The 20,778-nt window shown below is 35.5% G+C and overlaps 1 protein-coding gene across 1 annotated transcript; it reads right to left on the minus strand.

Moving 5' to 3' along the window:
• Window positions 1-1,576: 1,576 nt before the first annotated feature.
• Window positions 1,577-20,699, minus strand: LOC128176944 (cell adhesion molecule DSCAML1-like). The gene is made up of 19 exons (XM_052843459.1): window positions 20,465-20,699; window positions 18,686-18,976; window positions 17,782-17,997; window positions 15,899-16,189; window positions 15,324-15,617; window positions 14,896-15,210; window positions 13,112-13,402; window positions 12,537-12,830; window positions 12,209-12,424; window positions 10,326-10,616; window positions 9,955-10,044; window positions 9,423-9,638; window positions 7,544-7,834; window positions 6,642-6,857; window positions 4,764-5,054; window positions 3,862-4,077; window positions 1,979-2,269; window positions 1,851-1,863; window positions 1,577-1,697 (listed from the first exon to the last, which is right to left on the minus strand). Exons 1-19 carry the CDS (start codon window positions 20,697-20,699, stop codon window positions 1,577-1,579), a joined length of 4,479 nt encoding a protein of 1,492 aa, XP_052699419.1.
• Window positions 20,700-20,778: the final 79 nt, after the last annotated feature.

Raw genomic sequence — 20,778 nt, forward strand, 5'->3', positions numbered from 1 at the left:
ATGAAATAAATACATGTACTGATTAAAAAACACACTTGTCAAGACGATGGATAATATTTGATAAATACTTTTCTCTTGGTAACTTTAACCCAGATTGCGTCATGAAAACGCAATTGCGAAGGTTAACATAGTTCGAAATCTCCACATATTCTTCATTTTGGTACATACAACGGTGTGACACAAGGAGAAAATATAAATACATGTACATCATCTCATGAATTTATGAATGTTCGATTTGATTTAGAAATCTTCCCCAATCAAATGCCAAACTTAAGGACGATGATAATCAAGCTCTTTTTACTGCGTAAATTAATATTTTTAAACCTGTGCAATATTTTTACTGCTTTTGCCAGAATTTCTCATCATCTTTGATCTGTACACAATTTTCATAGATATTCTTAGCAGTTTTCACATGACAGTTGATAAATTTCCGTGGAAATTGAGAATTCGGTATGTGTGTCTTTCTTGGGTTGCTGAGAGTTTGTGTTTGCTCAACAAAACTTGAAATATATTGTCAGCTAATAAAGCACAAACTGAAGTTTATCTAGGGTTGCTGAGAGTTTGTGTTTGCTCAAGTTAAAACAAAACTTGAAATAGATAGTCAGCTAATAAAGCGCGAACTGAAGTTAGTCCGGCTATTCTGAGAAAAGAAAAATTAACATAAAAATGTGCCATATCTGTACCATGTCAAGTCAGACTAGAATGTTTGATTGATTTTTTGGGGGGTTACATGTAGTTAATTTGTTGCGATATTTTCAGGATAAGAGGTAAAGATGGAACAATCCTAACCAACACGCGGTTTTCCACTCACATCGTTTATCCATTACCATTATCAATATCGGAAATTAAAAAAAAAATGAAAGATTAACAGGCAAACAAAATCAGACTCCAGACTAAATGTGATCAGAAAAGTTTGCTTGACAACTATGCGTACATACGGTCAGACATCATATATGTGACAAGTGTCGTGTTATTACTTTTTTGAACACTTAGAGAAATCCTTGACGAGTAAATCGTGCCGTCGACATTGGTCAGTCCTAGGAGATAATAACCACCATCAGACAATGTGACGTTACGTATGACCAGAGAAGGTGACGACACGGTCCCGCCATCGTATCGAACGTCTGACGTCAGATCCAGGGCGGCGTAGTAGAAATATGAATAGGAATTTATCGTGCTAAACATCCAGGTGATATTCATGGCGTCAGGCATGGAGAATATGGACACAGAGAGAATGACGTCATCACCGGTGTAAACTGAGTACGTTGACCTGGCCACGTTAATTTGCTTTCCTTTAAAATCAAAGTATTTGATTAATAAGTAAATATGGACTTTAATACAAATCTTAAACTAACGAAAAAAAAACAAGAACAATTTCGAAATAGTATCTTGAGAGAGCTTACCCTTGAGAGTAACATATACCGGTGTACTTCGTCCAAGGCCACTTGAACTGTTAGCACAACATCTGTAGAATCCTATATCAGAGGTATTCAAATAATAAATTCGTAAAGAGGGTGAAGAAGAGTACCAGTAAAATTTGGAATAAGAAAAAACTATTTCTGTTTCATTGTCCTGGTCACTGGGCTGAAACGTCCAGAAGACTGTACTTATTGATTCGCTCACAACAGTACAGGGAATGGTCAATGTTGTGCCAGGCGAGCCAGTCATATTTTGTCCTGTTAATGTTACTGGAGCACCTTAAAGAAGCGAAAAACTGACCATATTACTCCAAAAATCAAATTTTGTAAGTTAATCTGTATTTATATTACTCTGACCTTACAAATTTAAAATCAAATTTTAATAAAATCTTAATATTTTGAATATTCTGATGTATATACAGAACAACAAACAACTTTTGGCGTGCTACAATTTAGAAAAAAATCCATAACATCAATGTATAGTATATTATGCAATACCCTCATAGTATTTTTTTGCACGGTTGTAATACTTTTCAAAATTTTAAAACTGGTACACGTACCTCCATCTAGATAAACGATTATATCTGAACTATTTCTCGTGCCGTATAAATTGGATGCTGAGCACTTGTAAATTCCTTGATCGTCGGGTTGGAAGTCTGTGATGGTAAGGGAGGGGTTCTGTAGAGTTCCCCCTACATATTTCCCCGTCAGACCAGTTGTTATATCGCTGTCATATCTATACCACTGCATCATCTGCACTGGTGGGTAGGATGACGTAAAATTACATGTCAGTGTCACGTTGTTGCTTGCATTTACAGCATAGAATCCGGTGGTTACAACATTTGGATAACCTAGCCAACAAAATCAAAAAAACCAAATGTCAGCCTACTAATAAGGTAATGCGCGCAGTATTAATATTTGAACATTTGCACATTCTTCATTTTGTTACATACAACGGTGTGACTGTAGAAGAAAATGAAAATATACGTACATGGATTCACAAATGTTCGATTTGATTTAGAAATCATTACCAATCAAATTCCGAACTAAAAGATGGTGCAAATCGAGCACAATTAAATCTGGCCAATTGAAATCCTTATCAGTAATGGTTATTAGCCAAAAAATGACCATTCTGCCTGATATTGTACAGTCCGAGGGTCTTTAGCAACGCGCAAATTAGACTATTTGACCGAATACTAGTACACAGTTTAAGCTTTATAACTTGCTTTACTCATTTTGTCTCCTCATTGAGTACGAACAGTTTTCATGATCTTCCTGCTTTGTTTCATTTATCCGGCACTACCGAAAATGTTAACAGTTAAATTTATGCCGGAAAATAATTATTCTGCGTTTGAGTATATAATGAAATAAATACATGTACTGATTAAAAAACACACTTGTCAAGACGATGGATAATATTTGATAAATACTTTTCTCTTGGAAACTTTAACCCAGATTGCGTCATGAAAACGCAATTGCAAAGGTTAACATAGTTCGAAATCTCCACATATTCTTCATTTTGGTACATACAACGGTGTGACACAAAGAGAAAATGTAAATACATGTACATCATCTCATGAATTTATGAATGTTCGATTTGATTTAGAAATCTTCCCCAATCAAATGCCAAAACTTAAGGACGATGATAATCAAGCTCTTTTTACTGCGTAAATTAATATTTTTAAACCTGTGAAAGAAATATTTTTACTGCTTTTGCCAGAATTTCTCATCATCTTTGATCTGTACACAATTTTCATAGATATTCTTAGCAGTTTTCACATGACAGTTGATAAATTTCCGTGGAAATTGAGAATTCGGTATGTGTGTTTTTTCTTGGGTTGCTGAGAGTTTGTGTTTGCTCAACAAAACTTGAAATAGATTGTCAGCTAATAAAGCACAAACTGTAGTTTGTCTAGGGTTGCTGAGAGTTTGTGTTTGCTCAAGTTAAAACAAAACTTGAAATAGATAGTCAGCTAATAAAGCGCGAACTGAAGTTAGTCTGGCTATTCTGAGAAAAGAAAAATTAACATAAAAATGTGCCATATCTGTACCATGTCAAGTCAGACTAGAATGTTTGATTGATTTTTTGGGGGGTTACATGTAGTTAATTTGTTGCGATATTTTCAGGATAAGAGGTAAAGATGGAACAATCCTAACCAACACGCGGTTTTCCACTCACATCGTTTATCCATTACCATTATCAATATCGGAAATAAAAAAAAAATGAAAGATTGACAGGCAAACGAAATCAGACTCCAGACTAAATGTGATCAGAAAAGTTTGCTTGACAACTATGCGTACATACGGTCAGACATCATTTATGTGACAAGTGTCGTGTTATTACTTTTTTGAACACTTAGAGAAATCCTTGACGAGTAAATCGTGCCGTCGACATTGGTCAGTCCTAGGAGATAATAACCACCATCAGACAATGTGACGTTACGTATGACCAGAGAAGGTGACGACACGGTCCCGCCATCGTATCGAACGTCTGACGTAAGATCCAGGGCGGCGTAGTAGTAATATGAATAGGAATTTATCGTGCTAAACATCCAGGTGATATTCATGGCGTCGGGCATGGAGAATATGGACACAGAGAGAATGACGTCATCACCGGTGTAAACTGAGTACGTTGACCTGGCCACGTTAATTTGCTTTCCTTTAAAATCAAAGTAATTGATTAATAAGTAAAAATGGACTTTAATACAAATCTTAAACTAACGAAAAAAAAAACAAGAACAATTTTGATTTGTTTCTTGAGAGAGCTTACCCTTGAGAGTAACATATACCGGTGTACTTCGTCCAAGGCCACTTGAACTGTTAGCACAACATCTGTAGAATCCTATATCAGAGGTATTCAAATAATAAATTCGTAAAGAGGGTGAAGAAGAGTACCAGTAAAATTTGGAATAAGAAAAAACTATTTCTGTTTCATTGTCCTGGTCACTGGGCTGAAACGTCCAGAAGACTGTACTTATTGATTCGCTCACAACAGTACAGGGAATGGTCAATGTTGTGCCAGGCGAGCCAGTCATATTTTGTCCTGTTAATGTTACTGGAGCACCTGAAAGAAGCGAAAAACTGACCATATTACTTCAAAAATCAAATTTTGTAAGTTAATCTGTATTTATATTACTCTGACCTTACAAATTTAAAATCAAATTTTATTAAAATCTTAATATTTTGAATATTCTGATGTATATACAGAACAACAAACAACTTTTGGCGTGCTACAATTTAGAAAAAAATCCATAACATCAATGTATAGTATATTATGCAATACCCTCATACTATTTTTTTGCACGGTTGTAATACTTTTCAAAATTTTAAAACTGGTACACGTACCTCCATCTAGATAAACGATTATATCTGAACTATTTCTCGTGCCGTATAAATTGGATGCTGAGCACTTGTAAATTCCTTGATCGTCGGGTTGGAAGTCTGTGATGGTAAGGGAGGGGTTCTGTAGAGTTCCCCCTACATATTTCCCCGTCAGACCAGTTGTTATATCGCTGTCATATCTATACCACTGCATCATCTGCACTGGTGGGTAGGATGACGTAAAATTACATGTCAGTGTCACGTTGTTGCTTGCATTTACAGCATAGAATCCGGTGGTTACAACATTTGGATAACCTACCCAACAAAATTAAAAAAACCAAAAGTCAGCCTGGCAATAAGGTAATGCGCGCAGTATTAATATTTGAACATTTGCACATTCTTCATTTTGTTACATACAACGGTGTGACTGTAGGAGAAAATGAAAATATACGTACATGGATTCACAAATGTTCGATTTGATTTAGAAATCATTACCAATCAAATATCGAACTAAAAGATGGCGCAAATCGAGCACAATTAAATCTGGCCAATTGAAATCCTTATCAGTAATGGTTATTAGCCAAAAAATGACCATTCTGCCTGATATTGTACAGTCCGAGGGTCTTTAGCAACGCGCAAATTAGACTATTTGACCGAATACTAGTACACAGTTTAAGCTTTATAACTTGCTTTACTCATTTTGTCTCCTCATTGAGTATGAACAGTTTTCATGATCTTCCTGCTTTGTTTCATTTATCCGGCACTACCGAAAATGTTAACAGTTAAATTTATGCCGGAAAATAATTATTCTGCGTTTGAGTATATAATGAAATAAATACATGTACTGATTAAAAAACACACTTGTCAAGACGATGGATAATATTTGATAAATACTTTTCTCTTGGTAACTTTAACCCAGATTGCGTCATGAAAACGCAATTGCAAAGGTTAACATAGTTCGAAATCTCCACATATTCTTCATTTTGGTACATACAACGGTGTGACACAAGGAGAAAATGTAAATACATGTACATCATCTCATGAATTTATAAATGTTCGATTTGATTTAGAAATCTTCCCCAATCAAATGCCAAACTTAAGGACGATGATAATCAAGCTCTTTTTACTGCGTAAATTAATATTTTTAAACCTGTGAAATATTTTTACTGCTTTTGCCAGAATTTCTCATCATCTTTGATCTGTACACAATTTTCATAGATATTCTTAGCAGTTTTCACATGACAGTTGATAAATTTCCGTGGAAATTGAGAATTCGGTATGTGTGTTTTTTCTTGGGTTGCTGAGAGTTTGTGTTTGCTCAACAAAACTTGAAATAGATTGTCAGCTAATAAAGCACAAACTGTAGTTTGTCTAGGGTTGCTGAGAGTTTGTGTTTGCTCAAGTTAAAACAAAACTTGAAATAGATAGTCAGCTAATAAAGCGCGAACTGAAGTTAGTCTGGCTATTCTGAGAAAAGAAAAATTAACATAAAAATGTGCCATATCTGTACCATGTCAAGTCAGACTAGAATGTTTGATTGATTTTTTGGGGGGTTACATGTAGTTAATTTGTTGCGATATTTTCAGGATAAGAGGTAAAGATGGAACAATCCTAACCAACACGCGGTTTTCCACTCACATCGTTTATCCATTACCATTATCAATATCGGAAATAAAAAAAAAATGAAAGATTGACAGGCAAACGAAATCAGACTCCAGACTAAATGTGATCAGAAAAGTTTGCTTGACAACTATGCGTACATACGATCAGACATCATTTATGTGACAAGTGTCGTGTTATTACTTTTTTGAACACTTAGAGAAATCCTTGACGAGTAAATCGTGCCGTCGACATTGGTCAGTCCTAGGAGATAATAACCACCATCAGACAATGTGACGTTACGTATGACCAGAGAAGGTGACGACACGGTCCCGCCATCGTATCGAACGTCTGACGTAAGATCCAGGGCGGCGTAGTAGTAATATGAATAGGAATTTATCGTGCTAAACATCCAGGTGATATTCATGGCGTCGGGCATGGAGAATATGGACACAGAGAGAATGATGTCATCACCGGTGTAAACTGAGTACGTTGACCTGGCCACGTTAATTTGCTTTCCTTTAAAATCAAAGTATTTGATTAATAAGTAAAAATGGACTTTAATACAAATCTTAAACTAACGAAAAAAAAAACAAGAACAATTTTGATTTGTTTCTTGAGAGAGCTTACCCTTGAGAGTAACATATACCGGTGTACTTCGTCCAAGGCCACTTGAACTGTTAGCACAACATCTGTAGAATCCTATATCAGAGGTATTCAAATAATAAATTCGTAAAGAGGGTGAAGAAGAGTACCAGTAAAATTTGGAATAAGAAAAAACTATTTCTGTTTCATTGTCCTGGTCACTGGGCTGAAACGTCCAGAAGACTGTACTTATTGATTCGCTCACAACAGTACAGGGAATGGTCAATGTTGTGCCAGGCGAGCCAGTCATATTTTGTCCTGTTAATGTTACTGGAGCACCTGAAAGAAGCGAAAAACTGACCATATTACTTCAAAAATCAAATTTTGTAAGTTAATCTGTATTTATATTACTCTGACCTTACAAATTTAAAATCAAATTTTATTAAAATCTTAATATTTTGAATATTCTGATGTATATACAGAACAACAAACAACTTTTGGCGTGCTACAATTTAGAAAAAAATCCATAACATCAATGTATAGTATATTATGCAATACCCTCATACTATTTTTTTGCACGGTTGTAATACTTTTCAAAATTTTAAAACTGGTACACGTACCTCCATCTAGATAAACGATTATATCTGAACTATTTCTCGTGCCGTATAAATTGGATGCTGAGCACTTGTAAATTCCTTGATCGTCGGGTTGGAAGTCTGTGATGGTAAGGGAGGGGTTCTGTAGAGTTCCCCCTACATATTTCCCCGTCAGACCAGTTGTTATATCGCTGTCATATCTATACCACTGCATCATCTGCACTGGTGGGTAGGATGACGTAAAATTACATGTCAGTGTCACGTTGTTGCTTGCATTTACAGCATAGAATCCGGTGGTTACAACATTTGGATAACCTACCCAACAAAATTAAAAAAACCAAAAGTCAGCCTGGCAATAAGGTAATGCGCGCAGTATTAATATTTGAACATTTGCACATTCTTCATTTTGTTACATACAACGGTGTGACTGTAGGAGAAAATGAAAATATACGTACATGGATTCACAAATGTTCGATTTGATTTAGAAATCATTACCAATCAAATTCCGAACTAAAAGATGGCGCAAATCGAGCACAATTAAATCTGGCCAATTGAAATCCTTATCAGTAATGGTTATTAGCCAAAAAATGACCATTCTGCCTGATATTGTACAGTCCGAGGGTCTTTAGCAACGCGCAAATTAGACTATTTGACCGAATACTAGTACACAGTTTAAGCTTTATAACTTGCTTTACTCATTTTGTCTCCTCATTGAGTATGAACAGTTTTCATGATCTTCCTGCTTTGTTTCATTTATCCGGCACTACCGAAAATGTTAACAGTTAAATTTATGCCGGAAAATAATTATTCTGCGTTTGAGTATATAATGAAATAAATACATGTACTGATTAAAAAACACACTTGTCAAGACGATGGATAATATTTGATAAATACTTTTCTCTTGGTAACTTTAACCCAGATTGCGTCATGAAAACGCAATTGCAAAGGTTAACATAGTTCGAAATCTCCACATATTCTTCATTTTGGTACATACAACGGTGTGACACAAGGAGAAAATGTAAATACATGTACATCATCTCATGAATTTATAAATGTTCGATTTGATTTAGAAATCTTCCCCAATCAAATGCCAAACTTAAGGACGATGATAATCAAGCTCTTTTTACTGCGTAAATTAATATTTTTAAACCTGTGAAATATTTTTACTGCTTTTGCCAGAATTTCTCATCATCTTTGATCTGTACACAATTTTCATAGATATTCTTAGCAGTTTTCACATGACAGTTGATAAATTTCCGTGGAAATTGAGAATTCGGTATGTGTGTTTTTTCTTGGGTTGCTGAGAGTTTGTGTTTGCTCAACAAAACTTGAAATAGATTGTCAGCTAATAAAGCACAAACTGAAGTTTGTTTAGGGTTGCTGAGAGTTTGTGTTTGCTCAAGTTAAAACAAAACTTGAAATAGATAGTCAGCTAATAAAGCGCGAACTGAAGTTAGTCTGGCTATTCTGAGAAAAGAAAAATTAACATAAAAATGTGCCATATCTGTACCATGTCAAGTCAGACTAGAATGTTTGATTGATTTTTTGGGGGGTTACATGTAGTTAATTTGTTGCGATATTTTCAGGATAAGAGGTAAAGATGGAACAATCCTAACCAACACGCGGTTTTCCACTCACATCGTTTATCCATTACCATTATCAATATCGGAAATTAAAAAAAAAATGAAAGATTGACAGGCAAACGAAATCAGACTCCAGACTAAATGTGATCAGAAAAGTTTGCTTGACAACTATGCGTACATACGGTCAGACATCATTTATGTGACAAGTGTCGTGTTATTACTTTTTTGAACACTTAGAGAAATCCTTGACGAGTAAATCGTGCCGTCGACATTGGTCAGTCCTAGGAGATAATAACCACCATCAGACAATGTGACGTTACGTATGACCAGAGAAGGTGACGACACGGTCCCGCCATCGTATCGAACGTCTGACGTCAGATCCAGGGCGGCGTAGTAGTAATATGAATAGGAATTTATCGTGCTAAACATCCAGGTGATATTCATGGCGTCGGGCATGGAGAATATGGACACAGAGAGAATGACGTCATCACCGGTGTAAACTGAGTACGTTGACCTGGCCACGTTAATTTGCTTTCCTTTAAAATCAAAGTATTTGATTAATAAGTAAAAATGGACTTTAATACAAATCTTAAACTAACGAAAAAAAAAACCAAGAACAATTTTGATTTGTTTCTTGAGAGAGCTTACCCTTGAGAGTAACATGTACCGGTGTACTTCGTCCAAGGCCACTTGAACTGTTAGCACAACATCTGTAGAATCCTATATCAGAGGTATTCAAATAATAAATTCGTAAAGAGGGTGAAGAAGAGTACCAGTAAAATTTGGAATAAGAAAAAACTATTTCTGTTTCATTGTCCTGGTCACTGGGCTGAAACGTCCAGAAGACTGTACTTATTGATTCGCTCACAACAGTACAGGGAATGGTCAATGTTGTGCCAGGCGAGCCAGTCATATTTTGTCCTGTTACTGTTACTGGAGCACCTGAAAGAAGCGAAAAACTGACCATATTACTTCAAAAATCAAATTTTGTAAGTTAATCTGTATTTATATTACTCTGACCTTACAAATTTAAAATCAAATTTTATCAAAATCTTAATATTTTGAATATTCTGATGTATATACAGAACAACAAACAACTTTTGGCGTGCTACAATTTAGAAAAAAATCCATAACATCAATGTATAATATATTATGCAATACCCTCATACTATTTTTTTGCACGGTTGTAATACTTTTCAAAATTTTAAAACTGGTACACGTACCTCCATCTAGATAAACGATTATATCTGAACTATTTCTCGTGCCGTATAAATTGGATGCTGAGCACTTGTAAATTCCTTGATCGTCGGGTTGGAAGTCTGTGATGGTAAGGGAGGGGTTCTGTAGAGTTCCCCCTACATATTTCCCCGTCAGACCAGTTGTTATATCGCTGTCATATCTATACCACTGCATCATCTGCACTGGTGGGTAGGATGACGTAAAATTACATGTCAGTGTCACGTTGTTGCTTGCATTTACAGCATAGAATCCGAAGGTTACAACATTTGGATAACCTAGCCAACAAAATTGAAAAAACCAAAAGTCAGCCTGGCAATAAGGTAATGCGCGCAGTATTAATATTTGAACATTTGCACATTCTTCATTTTGTTACATACAACGGTGTGACTGTAGGAGAAAATGAAAATATACGTACATGGATTCACAAATGTTCGATTTGATTTAGAAATCATTACCAATCAAATTCCGAACTAAAAGATGGTGCAAATCGAGCACAATTAAATCTGGCCAATTGAAATCCTTCTCAGTAATGCTTATTAGCCAAAAAATGACCATTCTGCCTGATATTGTACAGTCCGAGGGTCTTTAGCAACGCGCAAATTAGACTATTTGACCGAATACTAGTACACAGTTTAAGCTTTATAACTTGCTTTACTCATTTTGTCTCCTCATTGAGTACGAACAGTTTTCATGATCTTCCTGCTTTGTTTCATTTATCCGGCACTACCGAAAATGTTAACAGTTAAATTTATGCCGGAAAATAATTATTCTGCGTTTGAGTATATAATGAAATAAATACATGTACTGATTAAAAAACACACTTGTCAAGACGATGGATAATATTTGATAAATACTTTTCTCTTGGAAACTTTAACCCAGATTGCGTCATGAAAACGCAATTGCAAAGGTTAACATAGTTCGAAATCTCCACATATTCTTCATTTTGGTACATACAACGGTGTGACACAAAGAGAAAATGTAAATACATGTACATCATCTCATGAATTTATGAATGTTCGATTTGATTTAGAAATCTTCCCCAATCAAATGCCAAAACTTAAGGACGATGATAATCAAGCTCTTTTTACTGCGTAAATTAATATTTTTAAACCTGTGAAAGAAATATTTTTACTGCTTTTGCCAGAATTTCTCATCATCTTTGATCTGTACACAATTTTCATAGATATTCTTAGCAGTTTTCACATGACAGTTGATAAATTTCCGTGGAAATTGAGAATTCGGTATGTGTGTTTTTTCTTGGGTTGCTGAGAGTTTGTGTTTGCTCAACAAAACTTGAAATAGATTGTCAGCTAATAAAGCACAAACTGTAGTTTGTCTAGGGTTGCTGAGAGTTTGTGTTTGCTCAAGTTAAAACAAAACTTGAAATAGATAGTCAGCTAATAAAGCGCGAACTGAAGTTAGTCTGGCTATTCTGAGAAAAGAAAAATTAACATAAAAATGTGCCATATCTGTACCATGTCAAGTCAGACTAGAATGTTTGATTGATTTTTTGGGGGGTTACATGTGGTTTATTTGTTGCGATATTTTCAGGATAAGAGGTAAAGATGGAACAATCCTAACCAACACGCGGTTTTCCACTCACATCGTTTATCCATTACCATTATCAATATCGGAAATAAAAAAAAAATGAAAGATTGACAGGCAAACGAAATCAGACTCCAGACTAAATGTGATCAGAAAAGTTTGCTTGACAACTATGCGTACATACGGTCAGACATCATTTATGTGACAAGTGTCGTGTTATTACTTTTTTGAACACTTAGAGAAATCCTTGACGAGTAAATCGTGCCGTCGACATTGGTCAGTCCTAGGAGATAATAACCACCATCAGACAATGTGACGTTACGTATGACCAGAGAAGGTGACGACACGGTCCCGCCATCGTATCGAACGTCTGACGTCAGATCCAGGGCGGCGTAGTAGTAATATGAATAGGAATTTATCGTGCTAAACATCCAGGTGATATTCATGGCGTCGGGCATGGAGAATATGGACACAGAGAGAATGACGTCATCACCGGTGTAAACTGAGTACGTTGACCTGGCCACGTTAATTTGCTTTCCTTTAAAATCAAAGTATTTGATTAATAAGTAAAAATGGACTTTAATACAAATCTTAAACTAACGAAAAAAAAAACCAAGAACAATTTTGATTTGTTTCTTGAGAGAGCTTACCCTTGAGAGTAACATGTACCGGTGTACTTCGTCCAAGGCCACTTGAACTGTTAGCACAACATCTGTAGAATCCTATATCAGAGGTATTCAAATAATAAATTCGTAAAGAGGGTGAAGAAGAGTACCAGTAAAATTTGGAATAAGAAAAAACTATTTCTGTTTCATTGTCCTGGTCACTGGGCTGAAACGTCCAGAAGACTGTACTTATTGATTCGCTCACAACAGTACAGGGAATGGTCAATGTTGTGCCAGGCGAGCCAGTCATATTTTGTCCTGTTAATGTTACTGGAGCACCTGAAAGAAGCGAAAAACTGACCATATTACTTCAAAAATCAAATTGTGTAAGTTAATCTGTATTTATATTACTCTGACCTTACAAATTTAAAATTAAATTTTATTAAAATCTTAATATTTTGAATATTCTGATGTATATACAGAACAACAAACAACTTTTGGCGTGCTACAATTTAGAAAAAAATCCATAACATCAATGTATAATATTTTATGCAATACCCTCATACTATTTTTTTGCACGGTTGTAATACTTTTCAAAATTTTAAAACTGGTACACGTACCTCCATCTAGATAAACGATTATATCTGAACTATTTCTCGTGCCGTATAAATTGGATGCTGAGCACTTGTAAATTCCTTGATCGTCGGGTTGGAAGTCTGTGATGGTAAGGGAGGGGTTCTGTAGAGTTCCCCCTACATATTTCCCCGTCAGACCAGTTGTTATATCGCTGTCATATCTATACCACTGCATCATCTGCACTGGTGGGTAGGATGACGTAAAATTACATGTCAGTGTCACGTTGTTGCTTGCATTTACAGCATAGAATCCGGTGGTTACAACATTTGGATAACCTACCCAACAAAATTAAAAAAAACAAAAGTCAGCCTGGCAATAAGGTAATGCGCGCAGTATTAATATTTGAACATTTGCACATTCTTCATTTTGTTACATACAACGGTGTGACTGTAGGAGAAAATGAAAATATACGTACATGGATTCACAAATGTTCGATTTGATTTAGAAATCATTACCAATCAAATTCCGAACTAAAAGATGGCGCAAATCGAGCACAATTAAATCTGGCCAATTGAAATCCTTATCAGTAATGGTTATTAGCCAAAAAATGACCATTCTGCCTGATATTGTACAGTCCGAGGGTCTTTAGCAACGCGCAAATTAGACTATTTGACCGAATACTAGTACACAGTTTAAGCTTTATAACTTGCTTTACTCATTTTGTCTCCTCATTGAGTACGAACAGTTTTCATGATCTTCCTGCTTTGTTTCATTTATCCGGCACTACCGAAAATGTTAACAGTTAAATTTATGCCGGAAAATAATTATTCTGCGTTTGAGTATATAATGAAATAAATACATGTACTGATTAAAAAACACACTTGTCAAGACGATGGATAATATTTGATAAATACTTTTCTCTTGGAAACTTTAACCCAGATTGCGTCATGAAAACGCAATTGCAAAGGTTAACATAGTTCGAAATCTCCACATATTCTTCATTTTGGTACATACAACGGTGTGACACAAAGAGAAAATGTAAATACATGTACATCATCTCATGAATTTATGAATGTTCGATTTGATTTAGAAATCTTCCCCAATCAAATGCCAAAACTTAAGGACGATGATAATCAAGCTCTTTTTACTGCGTAAATTAATATTTTTAAACCTGTGAAAGAAATATTTTTACTGCTTTTGCCAGAATTTCTCATCATCTTTGATCTGTACACAATTTTCATAGATATTCTTAGCAGTTTTCACATGACAGTTGATAAATTTCCGTGGAAATTGAGAATTCGGTATGTGTGTTTTTTCTTGGGTTGCTGAGAGTTTGTGTTTGCTCAACAAAACTTGAAATAGATTGTCAGCTAATAAAGCACAAACTGTAGTTTGTCTAGGGTTGCTGAGAGTTTGTGTTTGCTCAAGTTAAAACAAAACTTGAAATAGATAGTCAGCTAATAAAGCGCGAACTGAAGTTAGTCTGGCTATTCTGAGAAAAGAAAAATTAACATAAAAATGTGCCATATCTGTACCATGTCAAGTCAGACTAGAATGTTTGATTGATTTTTTGGGGGGTTACATGTGGTTTATTTGTTGCGATATTTTCAGGATAAGAGGTAAAGATGGAACAATCCTAACCAACACGCGGTTTTCCACTCACATCGTTTATCCATTACCATTATCAATATCGGAAATTAAAAAAAAATGAAAGATTGACAGGCAAACGAAATCAGACTCCAGACTAAATGTGATCAGAAAAGTTTGCTTGACAACTATGCGTACATACGGTCAGACATCATTTATGTGACAAGTGTCGTGTTATTACTTTTTTGAACACTTAGAGAAATCCTTGACGAGTAAATCGTGCCGTCGACATTGGTCAGTCCTAGGAGATAATAACCACCATCAGAAAATGTGACGTTACGTATGACCAGAGAAGGTGACGACACGGTCCCGCCATCGTATCGAACGTCTGACGTCAGATCCAGGGCGGCGTAGTAGTAATATGAATAGGAATTTATCGTGCTAAACATCCAGGTGATATTCATGGCGTCGGGCATGGAGAATATGGACACAGAGAGAATGACGTCATCACCGGTGTAAACTGAGTACGTTGACCTGGCCACGTTAATTTGCTTTCCTTTAAAATCAAAGTATTTGATTAATAAGTAAAAATGGACTTTAATACAAATCTTAAACTAACGAAAAAAAAAAACCAAGAACAATTTTGATTTGTTTTTTGAGAGAGCTTACCCTTGAGAGTAACATGTACCGGTGTACTTCGTCCAAGGCCACTTGAACTGTTAGCACAACATCTGTAGAATCCTATATCAGAGGTATTCAAATAATAAATTCGTAAAGAGGGTGAAGAAGAGTACCAGTAAAATTTGGAATAAGAAAAAACTATTTCTGTTTCATTGTCCTGGTCACTGGGCTGAAACGTCCAGAAGACTGTACTTATTGATTCGCTCACAACAGTACAGGGAATGGTCAATGTTGTGCCAGGCGAGCCAGTCATATTTTGTCCTGTTAATGTTACTGGAGCACCTGAAAGAAGCGAAAAACTGACCATATTACTTCAAAAATCAAATTGTGTAAGTTAATCTGTATTTATATTACTCTGACCTTACAAATTTAAAATCAAATTTTATTAAAATCTTAATATTTTGAATATTCTGATGTATATACAGAACAACAAACAACTTTTGGCGTGCTACAATTTAGAAAAAAATCCATAACATCAATGTATAATATTTTATGCAATACCCTCATACTATTTTTTTGCACGGTTGTAATACTTTTCAAAATTTTAAAACTGGTACACGTACCTCCATCTAGATAAACGATTATATCTGAACTATTTCTCGTGCCGTATAAATTGGATGCTGAGCACTTGTAAATTCCTTGATCGTCGGGTTGGAAGTCTGTGATGGTAAGGGAGGGGTTCTGTAGAGTTCCCCCTACATATTTCCCCGTCAGACCAGTTGTTATATCGCTGTCATATCTATACCACTGCATCATCTGCACTGGTGGGTAGGATGACGTAAAATTACATGTCAGTGTCACGTTGTTGCTTGCATTTACAGCATAGAATCCGGTGGTTACAACATTTGGATAACCTACCCAACAAAATTAAAAAAACCAAAAGTCAGCCTGGCAATAAGGTAATGCGCGCAGTATTAATATTTGAACATTTGCACATTCTTCATTTTGTTACATACAACGGTGTGACTGTAGGAGAAAATGAAAATATACGTACATGGATTCACAAATGTTCGATTTGATTTAGAAATCATTACCAATCAAATTCCGAACTAAAAGATGGCGCAAATCGAGCACAATTAAATCTGGCCAATTGAAATCCTTATCAGTAATGGTTATTAGCCAAAAAATGACCATTCTGCCTGATATTGTACAGTCCGAGGGTCTTTAGCAACGCGCAAATTAGACTATTTGACCGAATACTAGTACACAGTTTAAGCTTTATAACTTGCTTTACTCATTTTGTCTCCTCATTGAGTATGAACAGTTTTCATGATCTTCCTGCTTTGTTTCATTTATCCGGCACTACCGAAAATGTTAACAGTTAAATTTATGCCGGAAAATAATTATTCTGCGTTTGAGTATATAATGAAATAAATACATGTACTGATTAAAAAACACACTTGTCAAGACGATGGATAATATTTGATAAATACTTTTCTCTTGGAAACTTTAACCCAGATTGCGTCATGAAAACGCAATTGCAAAGGTTAACATAGTTCGAAATCTCCACATATTCTTCATTTTGGTACATACAACGGTGTGACACAAAGAGAAAATGTAAATACATGTACATCATCTCATGAATTTATGAATGTTCGATTTGATTTAGAAATCTTCCCCAATCAAATGCCAAAACTTAAGGACGATGATAATCAAGCTCTTTTTACTGCGTAAATTAATATTTTTAAACCTGTGAAAGAAATATTTTTACTGCTTTTGCCAGAATTTCTCATCATCTTTGATCTGTACACAATTTTCATAGATATTCTTAGCAGTTTTCACATGACAGTTGATAAATTTCCGTGGAAATTGAGAATTCGGTATGTGTGTTTTTTCTTGGGTTGCTGAGAGTTTGTGTTTGCTCAACAAAACTTGAAATAGATTGTCAGCTAATAAAGCACAAACTGTAGTTTGTCTAGGGTTGCTGAGAGTTTGTGTTTGCTCAAGTTAAAACAAAACTTGAAATAGATAGTCAGCTAATAAAGCGCGAACTGAAGTTAGTCTGGCTATTCTGAGAAAAGAAAAATTAACATAAAAATGTGCCATATCTGTACCATGTCAAGTCAGACTAGAATGTTTGATTGATTTTTTGGGGGGTTACATGTGGTTTATTTGTTGCGATATTTTCAGGATAAGAGGTAAAGATGGAACAATCCTAACCAACACGCGGTTTTCCACTCACATCGTTTATCCATTACCATTATCAATATCGGAAATTAAAAAAAAATGAAAGATTGACAGGCAAACGAAATCAGACTCCAGACTAAATGTGATCAGAAAAGTTTGCTTGACAACTATGCGTACATACGGTCAGACATCATTTATGTGACAAGTGTCGTGTTATTACTTTTTTGAACACTTAGAGAAATCCTTGACGAGTAAATCGTGCCGTCGACATTGGTCAGTCCTAGGAGATAATAACCACCATCAGAAAATGTGACGTTACGTATGACCAGAGAAGGTGACGACACGGTCCCGCCATCGTATCGAACGTCTGACGTCAGATCCAGGGCGGCGTAGTAGTAATATGAATAGGAATTTATCGTGCTAAACATCCAGGTGATATTCATGGCGTCGGGCATGGAGAATATGGACACAGAGAGAATGACGTCATCACCGGTGTAAACTGAGTACGTTGACCTGGCCACGTTAATTTGCTTTCCTTTAAAATCAAAGTATTTGATTAATAAGTAAAAATGGACTTTAATACAAATCTTAAACTAACGAAAAAAAAAAACCAAGAACAATTTTGATTTGTTTTTTGAGAGAGCTTACCCTTGAGAGTAACATGTACCGGTGTACTTCGTCCAAGGCCACTTGAACTGTTAGCACAACATCTGTAGAATCCTATATCAGAGGTATTCAAATAATAAATTCGTAAAGAGGGTGAAGAAGAGTACCAGTAAAATTTGGAATAAGAAAAAACTATTTCTGTTTCATTGTCCTGGTCACTGGGCTGAAACGTCCAGAAGACTGTACTTATTGATTCGCTCACAACAGTACAGGGAATGGTCAATGTTGTGCCAGGCGAGCCAGTCATATTTTGTCCTGTTAATGTTACTGGAGCACCTGAAAGAAGCGAAAAACTGACCATATTACTTCAAAAATCAAATTTTGTAAGTTAATCTGTATTTATATTACTCTGACCTTACAAATTTAAAATCAAATTTTATTAAAATCTTAATATTTTGAATATTCTGATGTATATACAGAACAACAAACAACTTTTGGCGTGCTACAATTTAGAAAAAAATCCATAACATCAATGTATAATATTTTATGCAATACCCTCATACTATTTTTTTGCACGGTTGTAATACTTTTCAAAATTTTAAAACTGGTACACGTACCTCCATCTAGATAAACGATTATATCTGAACTATTTCTCGTGCCGTATAAATTGGATGCTGAGCACTTGTAAATTCCTTGATCGTCGGGTTGGAAGTCTGTGATGGTAAGGGAGGGGTTCTGTAGAGTTCCCCCTACATATTTCCCCGTCAGACCAGTTGTTATATCGCTGTCATATCTATACCACTGCATCATCTGCACTGGTGGGTAGGATGACGTAAAATTACATGTCAGTGTCACGTTGTTGCTTGCATTTACAGCATAGAATCCGGTGGTTACAACATTTGGATAACCTACCCAACAAAATTAAAAAAACCAAAAGTCAGCCTGGCAATAAGGTAATGCGCGCAGTATTAATATTTGAACATTTGCACATTCTTCATTTTGTTACATACAACGGTGTGACTGTAGGAGAAAATGAAAATATACGTACATGGATTCACAAATGTTCGATTTGATTTAGAAATCATTACCAATCAAATTCCGAACTAAAAGATGGCGCAAATCGAGCACAATTAAATCTGGCCAATTGAAATCCTTATCAGTAATGGTTATTAGCCAAAAAATGACCATTCTGCCTGATATTGTACAGTCCGAGGGTCTTTAGCAACGCGCAAATTAGACTATTTGACCGAATACTAGTACACAGTTTAAGCTTTATAACTTGCTTTACTCATTTTGTCTCCTCATTGAGTATGAACAGTTTTCATGATCTTCCTGCTTTGTTTCATTTATCCGGCACTACCGAAAATGTTAACAGTTAAATTTATGCCGGAAAATAATTATTCTGCGTTTGAGTATATAATGAAATAAATACATGTACTGATTAAAAAACACACTTGTCAAGACGATGGATAATATTTGATAAATACTTTTCTCTTGGTAACTTTAACCCAGATTGCGTCATGAAAACGCAATTGCGAAGGTTAACATAGTTCGAAATCTCCACATATTCTTCATTTTGGTACATACAACGGTGTGACACAAGGAGAAAATGTAAATACATGTACATCATCTCATGAATTTATAAATGTTCGATTTGATTTAGAAATCTTCCCCAATCAAATGCCAAACTTAAGGACGATGATAATCAAGCTCTTTTTACTGCGTAAATTAATATTTTTAAACCTGTGAAATATTTTTACTGCTTTTGCCAGAATTTCTCATCATCTTTGATCTGTACACAATTTTCATAGATATTCTTAGCAGTTTTCACATGACAGTTGATAAATTTCCGTGGAAATTTAGAATTCGGTATGTGTGTTTTTTCTTGGGTTGCTGAGAGTTTGTGTTTGCTCAACAAAACTTGAAATAGATTGTCAGCTAATAAAGCACAAACTGAAGTTTGTTTAGGGTTGCTGAGAGTTTGTGTTTGCTCAAGTTAAAACAAAACTTGAAATAGATAGTCAGCTAATAAAGCGCGAACTGAAGTTAGTCTGGCTATTCTGAGAAAAGAAAAATTAACATAAAAATGGGCCATATCTGTACCATGTCAAGTCAGACTAGAATGTTTGATTGATTTTTTGGGGGGTTACATGTAGTTAATTTGTTGCGATATTTTCAGGATAAGAGGTAAAGATGGAACAATCCTAACCAACACGCGGTTTTCCACTCACATCGTTTATCCATTACCATTATCAATATCGGAAATTAAAAAAAAATGAAAGATTGACAGGCAAACGAAATCAGACTCCAGACTAAATGTGATCAGAAAAGTTTGCTTGACAACTATGCGTACATACGGTCAGACATCATTTATGTGACAAGTGTCGTGTTATTACTTTTTTGAACACTTAGAGAAATCCTTGACGAGTAAATCGTGCCGTCGACATTGGTCAGTCCTAGGAGATAATAACCACCATCAGACAATGTGACGTTACGTATGACCAGAGAAGGTGACGACACGGTCCCGCCATCGTATCGAACGTCTGACGTCAGATCCAGGGCGGCGTAGTAGTAATATGAATAGGAATTTATCGTGCTAAACATCCAGGTGATATTCATGGCGTCGGGCATGGAGAATATGGACACAGAGAGAATGACGTCATCACCGGTGTAAACTGAGTACGTTGACCTGGCCACGTTAATTTGCTTT

Source organism: Crassostrea angulata, chromosome 1, assembly GCF_025612915.1.
Source record: "Crassostrea angulata isolate pt1a10 chromosome 1, ASM2561291v2, whole genome shotgun sequence".
Lineage (NCBI taxonomy): Eukaryota > Metazoa > Mollusca > Bivalvia > Ostreida > Ostreidae > Magallana > Magallana angulata.